The sequence below is a fragment of the Leucoraja erinacea genome, chromosome 11 (genome assembly GCF_028641065.1).
Source record: "Leucoraja erinacea ecotype New England chromosome 11, Leri_hhj_1, whole genome shotgun sequence".
NCBI classification, from domain to species: Eukaryota; Metazoa; Chordata; class Chondrichthyes; order Rajiformes; family Rajidae; genus Leucoraja; species Leucoraja erinaceus.
The window spans coordinates 33,081,768-33,099,546 of record NC_073387.1 but is presented as its reverse complement, the minus strand read 5'-3'; the positions used below and the strand labels follow the sequence as shown (position 1 = coordinate 33,099,546).

Sequence of the window (17,779 nt, the reverse complement as noted above, 5' to 3'; positions counted from 1 at the left end):
CTAAAAGTGCAGGTTTTGTCTACAAAGCACACTTGTACTTTAACTGTGTGTGGGGAAGGGGCATTGAAGGGGAGTGGGCAAAAGGAGGCATAACAGCAAGCATGAAACCCTCAGTAACCTTTGACAATGTTTATTCCATGAATGGAACAGAGTAAAGAGAAAGATAGACACAAAAATGTGGAGTAACTCAGCAGGTCAGACAGCATCTCTGGAGAAAAGGAAAAGGTGATGTTTCGGGGCGAGACCCTTCTTCAGACAGGTAGCTCATAATTCTTGTGAGTTGGCTTAGAATAAATACCTACAGTATTTGTTGGTAGATATTTTACACACAAATAGCCTAGAAATTTACCTAGGCTATTTGTAGGTAAAATAATCCAATACAGGACAATATGTTAATAATATAATACATGAGTCCATTAAACTATTGAAATATTAGTTCTTTCTCTAATTAAAACTTTGAGCTTACCCATATTTATCCCACACAATGAATAGAGAAGGTCCTGATGGGGTCAGGTGATAGGGATCCTCAATTTATTTTATAACGGGTTTAGCTCCAGTGGTTCTGAAATATATCCTGAATTTGCTTCCTATATTTTGCCTTCAGGGGACAAGCAGAAAGCAGGGGAGTATAGACTCCATCACTCAATTGAAATTGTAATGTTATCTAATATACTTTCCACAAACTCATCCTGACACAACACTTTAGCTGAGTGCCAGTGAAAAATTTGGGTATGTCAGATCCTGTCAAATCTTCCCACTCTTCCAAAACCAAGACCCAGTCCCAAACACAATGCCCCAGTTTGCTCAAAGAATTTTCCACAAGGAGATTATATCAATTTTCTTGTGCAAAAGGAGAAACTGCATATGCTGGTTTACACTAGAGATAGACACCTAATGCTGGAGTATCTTAGTGGGTCGGGCAAGATCTCTGGAGGAAAAGAATGGGTGACGTTTCGCATCTGATGAAGGGTCCTGATCTGAAACATCACCTATTCCTTTTCTCCAGAGATGCTATCTAACTCACTGAGTTACTCCAGCAATTTGTGTCTATCAATTTTCTTCTTTGGTATTGTCCATCATTCATTCTCTGTCCATTCTACTGTGAAATATGTCTATTCACCAAATTCGTAGATAAACATGAAAGAAAACATTTCCAGGGTGTGGGTATGTCGGTCAAATCAGAGACTCTTTTCAAAGAATCAGCAGCAGATGGCCTCCTAAAGAGACAGGTTCTGTTTTCTCTCTAGCCAAATCCTGATAGGGTTCAATTCGATTGTCACAAACCTCCAATTCCCAATCACAGCCTACCCCAGATTAGACCCCACTATCAGCTCTTCACTAAAAGGAACTTTACCAGTGATTATTCATGAAAATCCCTCCTCTGCCATGCCAGTGCTCATTCATGCTGCTTCAGTCAAAAATTTCCATGTGTTTTTATTCATGTATGTTATTTTCCACACTCGATTGTTTATGTAATCAAATCACTTAATGAACTTGGAGATATAACTATATTTGAACATTGTGAAATCTTCTTAAAAGTTTTCTCCTCATTTGAACCCAATTTAGAAGCAATACCATGCTCTCCATATCCTTTGAGTTATACTAGCTTATTGTAGAATTCATCTTTATTAATCTGCAGCCAGCTCAAAAAAAAATTAATAAAAAGGTTTGCTATGAATGAGCCTTGATGTTTCAGATCAAGGCCAAGACCCTGGGATACAGTTCCTTTAAAATGGCTATTTAGGTGCTGTGCTGCCAAATGACTGTGAGTACAGCATGAAAAGGAAACAGAAGGCAGTAAAGATATAACAACACCCAAGGTTTACAGGAAAAGCCATCTGTGAGCTGTATCCTGACTAGCAATGCAATGTTAAACATTTTGAAACTGTCGACAAATCCTATCCATTCACAGAATAGGGGAGAGTGCAGACTATATTATGTGATTTTTATTTAACTTCTGAAGCACTGGTTGCATTTTGATTTTAACTAAGCAGATACATTGAAATAATAAACATTGTAAGTAAACCTTGCTAGAAATGTATTTGAATTATTTAACGTTCTCAATTTGCTGTGAATTTGTATTTGGGACATACATTTCACTTTGACCTCATGCTGTTTGTGAAGGGAAATAAATCTCTGATGCAAGACATGCAACTTAATAATTCAGTAAAATATGACAATTACCCCCTTCTTCTTCCAAAGAATGAAATTAAAATATTAGAATATCCCAAACTAAAGAAGTTTCCCATAACATTTAACTCTCCCAATCCTTTATTAAATCTAAGGATTAGTATTTGGCCAAGAATTTCCATTGTTATAGAATAGACATACAGAGCAACAATACATCATACAATATTGTGGGCCATTTTGGGCACCATATCTGTGGAAGGATATGCTGGCTCTGGAGAGGGTCCAGAGGAGGTTTACAAAAATGACCCCAAGAATGAGGTTAACCGATGATGAGCGTTTGTCGGCACTGGGCCTGGACTAGCTGGATTTTAGAAGAATGAGGGGGAACCTCATTGAAACATACAGAATAGTGAAAGGCTTGAATAGAGTAGAGAGGATGTTTCCACTAGTGGGAGAGTCTAGGACTAGAGGTCATAGCCTCAGAATTAAGGACGTTCTTTTAGGAAGGAGATGAGAATATTTTTTTTTACTCAGAGGGTGGTGAATCTGTGAATTATTTGCCACAGAAGGCTGTGGAGGCCGTCAGTGGATATTTTTAAGGCAGAGCAAGAAAGATTCTTGATTAGTACAGGTGTCAGAGGTTATGGGGAGAAGGTAGGAGAATGGGGTTAGGAGGGAGAGGTAGATCAGCCATGATTGAATGGCGGAGTAGACATGATGGGCCGAATGGCCTAATTTTAGTCCTATTCCTTCTGACGTTATGATCACTTCAGGTAAAAAAAATACCCAAAACAGTCTTTTGAAGCTTCTCTAATAAGATGCTTTTCTCCACTTTACCAAGCTACTGAAACGTCCTGACTCATGATACTTGGCACCATAGTCCCTTAATTCACAAGTTGACAAGTGATGGATAGGAAAAGTTTACAGGGATATGGACCAAACACAGACAGGTGGTACTAGTGCAGAAGCTCATTCCACAATTGAGAACTGGATGACCCAGACCAGTGCTATTTTTGTCCCACATCCATGTATATGCTCTTTTGAAATGGGAGGATAGTAATTGGATTCAAGAATTCTGGTTGTTTTTTGTATCCATTAGTTCAAGGCTATGGTAAATTGTAGCACCATAACATGCGGTGTCTAAGAGAGTGACTTTGGTGTATTATTCCTTCATCACTGCCTGCATCTCTTATCTTATTTGATGCAACCTCCTCCTCTGCCACTTTTCGCCATTTTCTCTGGTTAGTGGGACCCCCATAGGTCTATCCTTGGCAAAAACCTCACAACCCCACCATGAACAACATTGGCCCAATTATACTGTCCAACTCAATACAGAATTCACAACCCTGGTCACACTCTTTCCACTCCTGAGCAGAGTTGCCAACCCTACTTTTTTCCTTATAAAGAGTACTTTCTCTACTTCGAAATATAGTCATTGTAATAAAATCCTTTATCCAGCTCATGTTCTTGTCATAATAACATTAACTGGAGGGGAATAAACACATATTTTTCCACAGCACACACTTCAACAATGGATCAGTGCACATTTATCCTCTTCAGTATAGATTTGTCTGAACATTTACTTACAGGGCACTGTTTCTTTTTGTAAGTTCTGTGATCAAATGTTAACAAACATAAATTGTGAACTACAATTGGGTTTGTGAACTACACTGATTTGTGAAGCCCATGATTTTTTGTTTTAAATTTCTTTCTGCATCTGATGCATAAAACACGCAGAGCCTTGAATATGTGCAACAACATACAATCTGCTTTTGGATGTCACTTCAAACTTTCATTCACATTGAAGAGTCCAATGATCTCCAGGCTTCCAATTCCACCTCTAACCTGTGATTCACCCCACCAACCTCACTCAGATCACTCAACCGTGTCAGAAGTAACTGCAGGCTGCTATATTTCTACCCCAGTATGTTTGGAAGCTTGCATATTAATTAAAATAACCTTTCATGCATGAACATTGCAAACTATTTTGAGATGGGATCTTGGAGCCTAAAATGTCACACGTTGGTTTTTCAAAATTCTAGCACATGGATTGTTAATGAATTACTTTTATGAAGGATTTATTCATTATCAGATTCAAGTAATTGCTTTGTGATGAATATACAGGTCCACCACCGATTTTTTGGCAATTGATGGAATCCTGCGTCTCCTTTAATCCAGACAAAATTACGAGAGTGCACTTGAAATCATTCCTGGAAGTCCCCCCCGAAAATGTGGCGCCTGGCTTGGCAAGGCGGCCGATCTCAACCATATTGGGACCTCCGTGGCTGGACAATCAGCGAGTCAAATTTGCTCCCTGCAGCCGGGACTCTGGCCTAGCCGGAGTCAGCAGATCCGTTCCCATTGTCGACTTCCAAGGCTGACTTTGGGGGCCGGTATCTCGGCCCCCCACTGGCCTAGGCTTACCGTTCCAGTACCGTTCAACCCCTCTCAGAGGTCGTGATCTCTGTTGTTCCATCAAATCAGATAATCCATGAAGGCTGTGAAACAAAAGGATGCCAGAAATTCGGTGGTGAACTATGCTTGAATAAACTCCACTTCTCGCCCTAGACTTTTTCCATCATCGTTTCTTCCTCACTTCTGTTTGCTATACCTTGTATTTTGTTACTAAAATAGAAACTATTAATTGAGAATCTGCAATCAACGATTGTTTACCTTAGAAGCTTATGCCATAGTATTACCTATCTGTAATGATAAGACTATAACATGTCCTTGTACATGTAAGAAGCTGATGTGGTCTTATCTTGGGTCGCATCTATTAACGGAGATGTTGCTGGGAAAAGGAGATGCTGGGAAGCTTTGTTTAAAGAAGTGCCATGATTGCTGACAATTGTCCTTGACTATACTTGCAACAAATGGGTAACGTACGTACTGACTAGACTTTGGGCCACTCTATTCCTGACGTCCTTTGGCAGAAGCGTACAAACTGTTCAGCATCATAATCATCTGCAGATCTCTTCAGCACCCAATTCAGTCATTCCACTTTTATAATTGATCGTGAAGGTTTAATTTAACATTTAACCAAATTGACTTAATTGGGCTAAGTGACAAGATTGGAAAGCATAGAGAATTCAACCAGTCTTACAGAGCATCACTTTGCTCAGTATTCTGTTAACCACCAAGGACGTTGGACGAAGTATCTTAAATTCTTTAATTTTGTCATGAGCTTTTTACGCTGGCTTTGAAAGGGAGAACATTGATGTACCTTCTCGGGCCCTCGTGCTCCCCGGCAACAGTCACCGAGGCCGAAGGCAGAAGGTCTATTGAATGGTGTCAGAACAACAGTTTTCCTCTCAAAGTCATATATTCTCTGAATATTTCTTGTCTTTATGGTTCTGTAAGCTGCAGCAAGTAGAAATTTCATTGTTCTGCTGACAAATGCTTCCATTTCATTTTGATAGATCTGGGAGCCACATCTCTCTTCGCTGCAACCTCATCTATTTGGTAAAGGATTTGAATATAGTTGATGTCAGTAATTAGAAGGCAGCCAGGCAGATTGCAGGAGCTACCAGTAAGGGGGTTTAGAAACAGGTGGGAAGTATCATGCTGTTGTATTGTCCTTCTTGAAACCTGTCAGATGTGGGTTACACTGCATCAAATCCTTAATGACCTGAAATTCAGCCTAAAGGGTGATGCACGATAAAATATGTTCTGTTTTTTAATTAGAGTTAAAATAAAATGGACTTAATATAATTTCCAGAATACTGTAATCACGTTTAAGATTTACCACGTAATTAATTCAACAAAACAATTAAGGAGTGACAGCCATTAAGGAGGCACAGCCAACAATGGGACTCCACCCTTGTCGACTCAACCCTTCCTGAGGTCATTTGTTGCCGGTCCTGTTTTGTTCTGGACTTCTCTGATTTTCAGTCTGAAGAAGGGTTCTGACCTAAAACATCTCTTTTCCTTTTCTCCAGAGATTCTGCCTGACCTGCTGGGTTACTCAGCATTTTGCGATTATCTTCAGTATAACCCCGCATCTGCAGTTCCTTCCTATATATAACTAAAGGAGTGAGTTTGCTGAAGCAGATTTCACCCCTGGTATATTGTTGATGATTGCTTAATAGTTAGCACATGTTCTATTATCTACCCTGCAGGGAAATAAACTGTCCTTGGGTGTGAAGGGGAGGACACCAAGGCAAATGTGTTTATCTTCAAAGCAGATTTAAGATGACATTAAACAGGGCGCAGTTCTTTCCAGCAAAGCTGAGTGCTTAGTAACTGAAAATCTGCTGAAGCCAGTCCAGGTAGTTCTTTCTTTGGATGGATTACATAAACACCGTATGAAGATGAAGCATTAGGGAGAAATTAAGAACAGTATTTGTGCCGCTTAAACTAAAACTTACAATTATAATTCATAAACCTAATTTATCTTGATGTCAATGTCAACAAATAATCAGAACTTCAGAAAAATGACCTTCTAAAGAACAACATGATTGCTCTTGGAGTAAGATTTGTTTACAATTACTTTATAATTGTCAATGAACGTTATACTGAAGCTGTAATCAGAAATATATTGAGGTGATCTATGATTTTTTTTTAAAAGGAACAATAATGTGTTTTATGGAGGTGTGTAATTGCTCAGTGTTGGCCTGTTCAGTAGAACTATCATCAGTGGTACTTTGAAAAGCCCCATGGTTTTTTCAATGGCCACTTGAATAAAAGGGTGGAATTAGTTAGCGATAAAACCTAAATAGAGTGCAACTGCAGAGTTTTGTGATGCAAGTTAAACATATAGTCAATCATGGGAAATTAATGTTTAGTGTACTGCACAAGTTAGAAATGGATACCAAGTAAATAGAGGAAAACAATGCAATAGGTTAGAAAGGCCACACACTTAATCACTCACTGTCAATCCAACTGTTAACACTGAACCAGTGTACGATTTAATTCTCAAAGACCTTGGAATTGGAAGAATGGGTCCCAAGAAGGCAGGCCCGCATAAAGGCGGCAATACTTCTAGGGTGGTTCTTGGGAACTGAAAAGTATCAGAAGTCTGGAGGTGTCAAAACCACAGGGTAAGTTTGAAATAAAAAGGTTATTTCTGATCCACACCGTTGGCACAGAAGTACTTGCATTTTCATGAATGTATCACTTGAAGCTCAATATTTGCCCTGCATGCCAATAATTGCTTTCCTTCTCATCTTATTCAATTAAAAATTTTATTCAACATTAAAATTCCACAGACAATTCATTCTCAGAGAATGTTCAAGTATATTTAATAGAGGCTCTTTGAAGTGCAGATGAAGATAGTTTCAGCTGTGATGTTTCTGTAAGATTATCTACACTGATGATGTGACTGACATAGAAGATAGAACAGTGCAGCATAGGAACGGGCCCTTCGACCCACGATGTCTGTGCTGTTCATGATGGTAAATCAAACTTAGACCTGTATGTGGTCGATATCCTATCATTCCCTCCATTTTCAAATGCCTATCAAAAAAACTCTTAAATGCCATTGTCTTATTTCCTTCTTCCCCTTGCAGCTCTTTCCAAGCACATATTACAGTCTGCATAAAAATAAACTTGGCCTGCACATCTATTTTAAACTTTCCCAGTCTCACCCTAAAGCTATGCTCTCTAATATTTGACATTTCCACCCATGGAAAATGATTCTGACAGACTACACACCATCTATGCCTTGCATAATTTTATAAACTTCCATGCATGGCCCTCTCGGCCTCTGACACTCCAGAAAATGATCCAAGCGTGTCCAACGTCTCCTTATACCTAGCACCTTCTAATCCAGACAGCATCCTGGTAAACCCCTTCTACACCATCTCCCAAGCCTCCGCATCCTTCCTGTAATGGGATAACCAGAATTTCACTCAATACTCCAAATGTGGCTTAACTAAAGTTTTATAAAACTGCAACACGATTTTATGATTCTTACGCCCAATGCCCCGATCAGTGAAGGCAAGCAAACCTTCATTACCATGCTATCTACTCGTGTTATAACTTTCAGGGAGCTCTGAATTTGGAGCCCAAAATATCTCTGTAAATCATTGCTGTTAAGGGTCCTGCCATTAACTATATACCCTTGCCTTGTATTCTATCTCAAAAAGGAACACACACTTGCACAAATTAATATCCACAAGTCATTTTTCTGCCCCTATCTGTAACTGATATATATTCCTCTGTATTTTTTGACAGGCTTCTGTCAAACTTATTAACCAGCTCATTTACATGTTTGGTCAAGTCGTATAATAGTAGAGGTCCTAGCATTGATCTCTGCAGAGCACCACATGGCCATAGTCCTCCCGCCAGAATAACACCCTTCCCCCTCTACTCTCTGTCTTCTATGGGTAAAACAGCTTGGATTGGATCTTCTGGATTAGCCTACTATGAGGGACCTTGTCAAGTGCCTTATTAAGGTCCACGGGGGAAAAAGATTCATTCCCCTACCCTCATCAATCACCTTCTGCTAGCCAGTCAGTGGAAAGACAATACATGATTACAAACAAGCCATCTACAGTGTACAGATACATGATGAAGGGCATAATGTGAATAACGTTTAGTGCAAGTTAAAGTGCAGTAAAGTCCGATCAAAAATAGTCTGAGGGTCACCAAAGAGGTAGATAGTAGCTCAGGGCTGCTCTCTAGTTGTTGGTAGGATGGTTCAGTTGCCTAATGATCTGGGAAGAAACTGTCCCTGAATCTGGAGTTGTGTGTTTACACACTTCTATACCATATGCCGGGTGGAAGAGGGAGTGGCCAGGGTGCGACTCGTCCTTGATTTTGATGGTGGCCTTGCCGAAGCAGTGTGAGCTGTAAATCAATGGAAGGGAGGTCGGTTTGTGTGATGGTCTCCGCAATTTCTTGTAGTCTTGGATGGAGCTGTTCCTAAGCCATGCATATATTTTCTATAATATATCTATAATGCATCCTGACAAACTCTCTCATCATTAAGATTTCCATACCCTGCCATTATAATTCCACCTATTTACTGGAACATGCCAGTCCTAAACACTGATCAGCTGACCTTTAAACAACTCCCACAGGTCAGATGTGGACTTACCCAATTATAGTTACTCCCTATTTACTCTCCCTAGTTCCTGCCTAATCATGTTGTAATTTGCCCTCCCCCAATTTAGTACCTACTCCCAAGTCCAAACATATCCTGACTGCAGTCTCAATCTGATATGCTGACTGTCCATTTCCCTCCACAGATGCTGCTTGACTCACTGAGTTCCCAGCTGCTCTCTGTATATATATGTGGTGTTTGTGGTATGTGGCGTTTACAGAGTACTGTGTTTACATGCCTGTTGCGCTACTGCAAGTATGTATTTATTGTATAGATTTTGAGACACACAACAATTAAACACTCTTGACTGTTGACTTGACTCATTGAAACTGAACCACGCAGTGCACAAAGATTACTGATTCAAATTTGTGAAGTTGAAATGATCGAAGGAAAATGATCTGAAGTATTGAGAGAATGTAGGAATGCAAACCTGCACTGCTAGCCTCCCCTCCTGCAATCTCCTGCTGTCAGAAGGTGTGTGTTCTCAGGAAGGGAGCAGTCTAAAGCAGACTGATGTTTTCCATGTGCCAGGTCCACCTCGTTTCTTCCTGCCGCTGCTCCTTCAAGGCCAGAGACTCTTAATTCTCACTACTAAAGTTGTAACTTATAACATATAAAAAGAGGATCAGTAGAAGGCCAGATTTCCCCTTTGAGTCTAGTCTGCTGTTCATGTGATCATAGCAGGTCCTCTTTCTGCTCATACCCCTTGATGACTACTGTCTTTAAAAGTCTACGTATCCACATCTTAAATATATCCTGTGATTTAGCCTTCCTATCTTTCTGTGGTAGAGTGTTCCCCAAGTTCAATGTGCTCTGAGTGAAGAAAATTCTCTTGATCTCCCCCCTTGAACACCTTGCCCTGTATTATGAGAGAATGATCCTTCATTCTAGACCCCTGGAGCCTGAGGAACTGTCCTCCCTGCATCCAGCCTTGACAGAATTGTGTACAGAAACCTGGTCCTAGGCTTTTGGTTTTATTGCAGACACAACATTTGCTCTAATGTCTATGAAATTGGTCCCTGGTGTGACTGGATCAGCGTGTTTGATTATTTAGATTAAAGAGTGGATAGAGAGCATTAAAATAATCCCACAGTCACCGTGTTCCGAAACTACCAAGTAGATAAACATAGAGCATAGAACAATATAATACAGGAACAGACCCTTCTGCCCACAATTTCTATACCAAACATAAATCCAAGACCAAACCTTATCTGCCTGCACATAATCATATCCCACCATTCTCTGCATTAGCCGTGTGCTTTTCCAAAAGTCTGTTAAATGCCACTGTCTTGTCTGCCTCCACCACCTCCCCGGCAACGTGTTCCACGTACTCACCAACCGCTATGTAAAAATATTTGTTCCACACCTCCTTTAAACTTTGCCCCTCTCACTTTAAAGCTACGACCTCTAGTATTTGATATTTCAATTCTGGGAAATTAGGGTTTGACTGTCTATCCAATCTCTGCCTCTCATAATTTTATCTACTTCTAGTAGGTCTTCCAGCCTCTGGTGTTCCGGAGAAAACAATCCAAGTCTGTCTAAATATCCCCTCATGCAGGCATCATTCTGGTAAACCTCCTCTGCATCCTTTCGAAAGCCTCCAAATCCTTCCTGTAATGGGATGATCAGATTTACATGCAATGCCCCAATTTACGGCCTAACCAAAATCCTGCAAAGCCGCAGTGTGATTTCCTACTCAATGGGCTGACCAACAAAGGCAAGTATACCATATGCCTTCTTTACCACAAGCAACTGTGTTACTTAAATAATAAAATTCACCAACTGCAAAATAAGCGGTGGTGCTGCTACCTAACACATCCATTCCAATAAGAGTCGCTGGTTAGCTGACAAGACCAGAAACATTGAATGATTTTTTTACCCCCTCCTGCTGGCAGGACTGTGGAGGGTAATAACTCTGCTATTGCTCCATAAATGAACACGATGGTTGAAAATATTCAGCAGGTTTGATGGAAATTGTGAAGTCAGAAACCAAGAGTTAGTGCCCAAGAGTGTGTGTGTGTGCACATGTGTGTAAATAGATCCCCCTCCAAAATCCTACGACACTGGGTTATAGTCCAGGAATAGATGTCTTAAGTGGTTATTGGGGCTGGGTGGGGGTTGTAAAAGTGGTAATGTGGCGATTGGGAGGTCAGAAACAGGGAGGAGAGGTACTGGATTTTGGCAGAGAGCAGCTATTGGAACTTTTTCAAGAAGCTGCGTGTCTCTTTTATTACAATTTGTATTTTTATTTCAGAGAATATCATGTTCCTAGTCAGTGCTAAACCAGCTGATCTAAGTTGGAGCGATGAGTAAGTTATTGCAGAGCCTTGGGATGGGAGGAACCAACTCACTTTGTCTTTTAAAAACAAATATAAATCCCATCTGAATGTTCGAGGGAAAAATTGAAAAAAGGTGGGGGGAAAAATAACGCCCGGCACAAACCTCCTCTCAGTTTTGTCCTCTGAACATTCATTGTATTGGTATCAACACTAACAGGCAGTTCGTTTTGATAGAGTTAAGTGCCCCACAACAAGCAGAGTGGCTAGTTTCATGCTGGAGTCCATTAAGGAGGCATTTTGACAGAAAGCCACAGAATGTAATGTTCAACTACTTTAGAAATTCATCCATCCGTAATTGCATATTCTTCAGTATCAGTAAATGGTAGGAATCAAGTAGGATTGTATATTAATAGCAATCAAATGCTCTGGTGCCAGTGAAGAGGAGTAACCCTTGTGATTAGCTGAGGTTGTGGTAACAATCATAAAACAGAGGAGGGCTGAAGCAGTGAAACCAATGCAGCAGGTTACTGGTGGAATATTTGTGGAAGGGCACATCCCTGAGGGAGGGATCAAGGAGAGCTGCTCAAAGACTAACTGCAGAAATCATTAGACCATTGCAACTGCTGGGCTCAGGCTGAAGAGGAAAATTCAGCCATTGGATATAAAACATTTGCTGCAACTGTTTGGTAGATTTGGAGTTAAAGATGTTGTCTGATCCGTACAAAGTTGCTGAAAGTGGTAAGTTCTAAGAACTATTATCAGTTATTAATTTAAACCACTCGTTTTGCAGAGTGTAAATAAAGTTGATAACTTTTTAAAAAGCAAAATAGATATAGAAAAAAACTTAAATCTGGGGTTTGCCAGAATTTACCTTGCATTGCATTTTGTGTAAATGGAAATGACAAAGTTGGAATAATATTTAGATGTGGCTTATCATAATGATATACTTTAAAAACAGTAAAGTAATAGTTATCCTACCATGCACTATATTTATAGAGTAAGCTTCCAAGTCACGAAGTCTCCGAATTTCAGCAGTTAACAAGTTCATGCATTGCTATCAATATATTAAGGGTATCTGCTGACTTATTAGAAGTTAAGGCAGTCTGAAATAAATTCATTTTAATCCAAAATTGTATTTACAAAGAACGTGGCTTGAATCTGACATTGGTGATCTAACACCAGAATGAAAAGGATTGAAACCACCTGTAGAAAGGGGAATAATTCCACCTTGCTTCAAAGTTCAGTTTGGTTTTGAAGCCTGATTTATATTTTGTGAGTTGGGTATTTCCTTTTTGTTTTTTTTTGCTGCTAGCACATGCAATTGAGGCGTACTTCAATGTGGCTTAAAAGACTGCAGAATTTTACATGCAAGCAACTTAACTCAAACATAACGTGCCACAGTATCCTCCATCAGGTACAGCTGTTGGATCGGTCCTGTTGCTCATTTCCTACCATGATATCTTGCCACCCATTTAGAGAGCTTCACATGCGAGCTTCCTGCAGCTGCACTTACAAGGAGCTTATCCTCAAATTGCAGACCGATCAAAACAAAATAATTGTCTTAGCTCCCTTTGCAATTTTGAAGCAGTCTTATTAGTTTATCCTCACTGTTATCTGACCTGGGCTTTTTGTTGCTTTTAATTACTCTAGTATAGACTGCATTAAACATTTTTAATCTTGCCCAATTTCAAATTCTTTAGATCGCCGATTAGAATTCTGATGGGTGAATGTGTTGAAACTTGAAAATTACAAAATTAGATTTTTATTTTGTGAGCTTGCTCTGAACCCAATAATTTACTCCAATATTTTATGTTCATGTGCTGTAATGATGGTCACAATAACATTCTGCAGGTGTGTGACTATTTTAGTTTTTTTCATCCTATCCTAACAGTGTAAAATAAAGTAATCCTCAAACCCATTTGGAGGATGGAGTCAAAAGAGCTTTTCTGTAAGAAAAAAGCAAATTACTTACATTTATACAGAATTTGTTGGGTAGAAGCTCAACTAAATTTGTTGTGTAGATGCTCAACTAATGTTTTAAAGGATAGGAGCTTTATCTAGGTTTACAACAGGATTGCTCCCATCAGTCAATTTCTGAATGGCAACACAAGTTAAAAAAAACTCCTCAACAGATTTTAACACTCATTCTAACTTGCTATCAAATAGAACACCCAAGCTGTGCAATGTTACTCCACATAAATAGAAAAAACTGAAATTTTGCTTGAAGCATTTTCAAAACTTGGGAATAAATCCATTATCCTTTAAAAAATACCAGCCCCCGGAAGCATTTATCTTAATAATAAACATTTGAGTGTGCCAGTTCACACTCGCTGTTTAACTGTATATTGTAGGTATGTTACAAAACTTACTTTCAGCGGTGCTGCAATTCTGTCGCTGGCCGTGTGCGCGACTTTGGCACCTTTGAGAAGGGGGGCGGGATTACAATACGTTTTCTCCTATCTGTCCAAGATATATTTTCTCGGGCTGCTACCTAATGATGAAAATTCCGACTGTCGTTCTCGGAATATATATTTTTAAACCGCGGGACAATTTCAGCGCTGGAGTAAAATAAAAATCGACTTCTAATGCCGTCAACACCGATAATGGTACGGATCTCACGTACGGGACAAAGCCAGGTAAGTCGTATATTTTACATATAAACTTGCTTCTTAGGATGCCTTTAATCAAAATTTCACGTTGCGAAAATGTGATTTGGGCCCCATACGAACCGGCAGTGTTTTTCCTGCCGATATGAGGTTCAAATTCACCGCAAATGCAACGTTCCAATCGATCGCGTTCCACAAAAACCCACTCCCAAGATGATTAAAATGGCCATTCATTTACGGGAATTAAACACTAAATTCCTTCCTTTTGACCTATAAATTCATGACAATGAGATTTAAAAATCATGTTATATTGTGAATTCTTATGTGAATGTTATTTGGACACTTAGGCTATTAAAAAATGTTAACCTTGTCTTAAGAAATGGATAGATGTTTAGATCTAGTAATTGAATTTTGTAATTAGCTACAATTAGGTAACTAACTAATTATATGCTTTAATTTCAGGTCATCCAAGTAAGATTGTTTCATATTTGTTTCAGAATGCTTCAAACTATAATAACTGAAATTTCATTCAGTTCTCTTAATTTTTAAGAAAGTTATGGGCTTGTGTTACAGTTTTATTGTGGTTGTCTGTTCTTAATTATTGTACTGCTGTCTGGTGGAATAGTTCCTCCCTTCCCTTTTTCCCCCTGCATTAACTGAGGCTAAAACATTCCATCTTTGTGCTGTCTCTTTCCAATCTGCAGCAGCTGGAATTAGCAAGTTGGTGTCCCTCAACTTTATTTTTCACACTTAAACATTTTTCTAACTTTCTTCTTTGATCCTCTGCATTTTCTTTCAGCTCTGTAAGAGCAGGGATTTTTTGCAAATGCCATTTGTTTTCTGTTCTTTCCACTCATCAAGTTCTATGGGATGTTTACACACTGGATCGATAGGTCCCAGAAGTACTGACGTCCAACAACACCTCCGTGTGAGATGTTCATCAGAGATTATCCTGTTATAAATGGGGGGGGCAGGCAATGTACCACCGGTGTACTACCAACAACTCCTCACGTATTTGACGGAGGAGACTAGTCCGGTGAATGTCAAAGTGGCAATATCCACTTTATTAGCACGCAGCCAAATCTTTTCACTGTACCTCGGTACACGTGAGAATACACTAAACTGAACTGAACTGATGAAATCATTTTGTTTTTTTTTGTTTATTTAGTTATGTAAAAGTGTGTTTTTTGTGTGTTTTTTGGTGTTTTTTTGGTGTTTTTATGTGGGGGAAGAGGGCACGGTGCGGGGGATACCGTCCTTCAGCCGCTTCCTGGTGAGGACGCGACTATTATTCGAGTCGCGTCCTCTCCCCCCCCCCCCCCCCCCCCCCACAGCGGGAACCTACCTGGATTGGCGCGGCCTTTCCTGACGGGATCGACCGGAGCTCCAGCAGCGGCGGGACAGCGCTGGAACATCGCGGGGCTGGTGATGCCTTACCGGGGGTCGCCGTTTGGAGCCCGGAGTGCTGGACCTGCTGCACCAACATCACGGAGCTGCGGTTTGCAGAGCTCCCAACGCGGGCGGCGCTGACTAATCAACGCGGGGTCCTGTGACTCTGCCCGGCTCGACCTGCGGACTCGGCAAGCTTTTCCAGCAGCGTTCTTTCCACTCATCAGGTCCGGGAGGCTGATGAGGAGGAGGCTGCTCACCGTCGGGGTTCGGCGTCGGCGTTCCACCAGCCCGGCGTGAGGGCCTGAACATCGGGCCACCCGGGGCGGCGACTGCGGGTGCTTGGAAGGCCCCGTCCACGGATGAACACGGAGGGGAGGCTGGCTGGACTATGGTGCCGTCCTCACCTGGGTGCCATTTATGTTATGTTGTGTCGTGGACTTCTGTATTTGTGCTTTTTTTTAATTTTAATTCAATTTCAATTTTATTTTTAATATGTTTTATTATTTATTTATTATTTATTTTTATAATTTATTTGTGATTTTTTTTTTTTAATGATACTGCCTGTAGGAAAATTCATTTTGTTGTCTCAAATTGAGACAATGACAATAAATTGAATACAATACAATACAATACAATACAATACAATACAATACGAAAGATGAGTGTTTTGATTGTTATATTTTGTTTATAAAAATAGAGGAAGAGGGGGAAAAAACAATGGCATGTCCAATTACCATGTCCCCCTACCATTGTCCATCCTTCAGCCACCGACAGAGAGCACAAATGATCTGCCTCAGCATTATCTATCTTTCAACCACGGAAAGCACTTGTTGTGGGGGTGGGCCTGCATTTGTACACTGGGATGGTGGTGGTCACAGCTCCCATTAGGGCTGTAAAATAGATGGTCATTCAGGGGAGGTGGTGGAAAGCATAGATGTCATTAAGCCTGACACCAATGTACGGCTAGGGGTTGAACGGAGACTTTAGATGAGGAGGTAGGGACTGAATGTGAGTGTATGTGATACATGGTAAAGGTGTAATGGGTCTGCATTTTTGGATACGCAGGTAGAGGGGAAGAGAGCAATCAGGGGCTTGACATATGTGGTTGGGGAAGTCATTGGGGTCTGTGGCGTTTGTCGATCAGCAGATTATGAAAGCAGAGCAGGGTAGATCACGATCGTAATTGAGCTTGAGGAGGGAGCTGTAAGGATAATGGATTTTAAAAAGAACCTGCTTAAAGGGGAACCTTAGATAGACTCTAAAATGCTGGAGTAGCTCTGCTGGACAGGCAGCATCTCTGGAGAGAAGGAATGTGTGATGTCTCAGGTCAGAATCTTAAGCAAAACACAAAGTGTTGAAGAACTCAGTGGATCAGACAACATGGGTGGATGGAATGGACAGATAACATTTCAGGGCAGGAACTTTCTTCAAACCTAGGAACGTGTACTATTGCCTTGGACCAATTCTCTACACAAACTTCATATGGGGATAAACTTCGTCAGAGGCACAAAAGTAACACTTGCCAAACAATGTCTGGTCAAATTTCTACAGCATCATCAAGATCACAAGTAGTAAGAGTTGTGATTTTTTTTTAAAGAAAATAAGTTTTCAATTGCATCACCCCACAAAAAACAGCTATGTGCAATTGAATTGTTGGGCAACAGCACTTTTCTAACTGAGATATCTTCCAAAATGTTTCTGAATAAAGAAACGTTGACTGATGCAGTGCAAAACAAAATGCAGCATGTTAGTCTTAAGCTATCCACAGCCTCAAACATTTGGTGTTCAGCTCTCGGGAAGAAAGTAGCAGTGCCCGGCACAGCCACCTGGGTTGCCTTGAGTTAAGGCAGTGTATCTTTTAAATGTCAGCACTGATTACTGAAAATCTCTGATAAGTCATGACAGCCAAGATAAAGAAAGAAGCTTGTTAACTTAAATTGCCTTAAATCCACTGTGACCTAATTCCTTCAACAGGTTTGAATTCCAGTGTAACAAGTAACCTATTACCCTACTCCCATGAATCATCCAACACTCTTCTTTGGATTGACTTTTGCTGCTTTAAATTCATGAGCTCAATTTGTACTCAAATAATGTAAGCCATAAAGTACCCAGTTTGTAATTACAGTTTATGGTTAATAGCCTATTTCTAAATCAATGTAATCCAAAGCATGCTTGACATGTGGCTGTGTCACAACCTTAGTTGTCAGCAGCTAAGAATCTATTGAGTACTTACAGCACATGTCAACAGAAGCCTTTATACGTGCACATGCTCAAGAACTAATGTAAAGCAAAAAGGACCAAATCTTGAAGGAATTCTAATACTGCAA

General features: G+C 40.2%; 1 protein-coding gene across 2 annotated transcripts in view; it reads left to right on the top strand.

Annotated features, from left to right (window-relative positions):
- LOC129701660 (actin filament-associated protein 1-like 1) overlaps window positions 1-17,779 on the top strand; it is a 165,456-nt gene that overhangs the window by 50,493 nt on the left and 97,184 nt on the right. The window contains exon 1 of one of the 2 annotated variants that reach the window (XM_055642994.1): window positions 11,519-12,192. The exons of the other annotated variant lie outside the window; for it this stretch is intronic. Coding sequence (XP_055498969.1) covers window positions 12,159-12,192 — 34 coding nt within the window. The 5' untranslated portion in view covers window positions 11,519-12,158. Of the gene's footprint in view, window positions 1-11,518; window positions 12,193-17,779 lie in introns of those variants that run through there. 2 annotated transcript variants of the gene reach the window in all.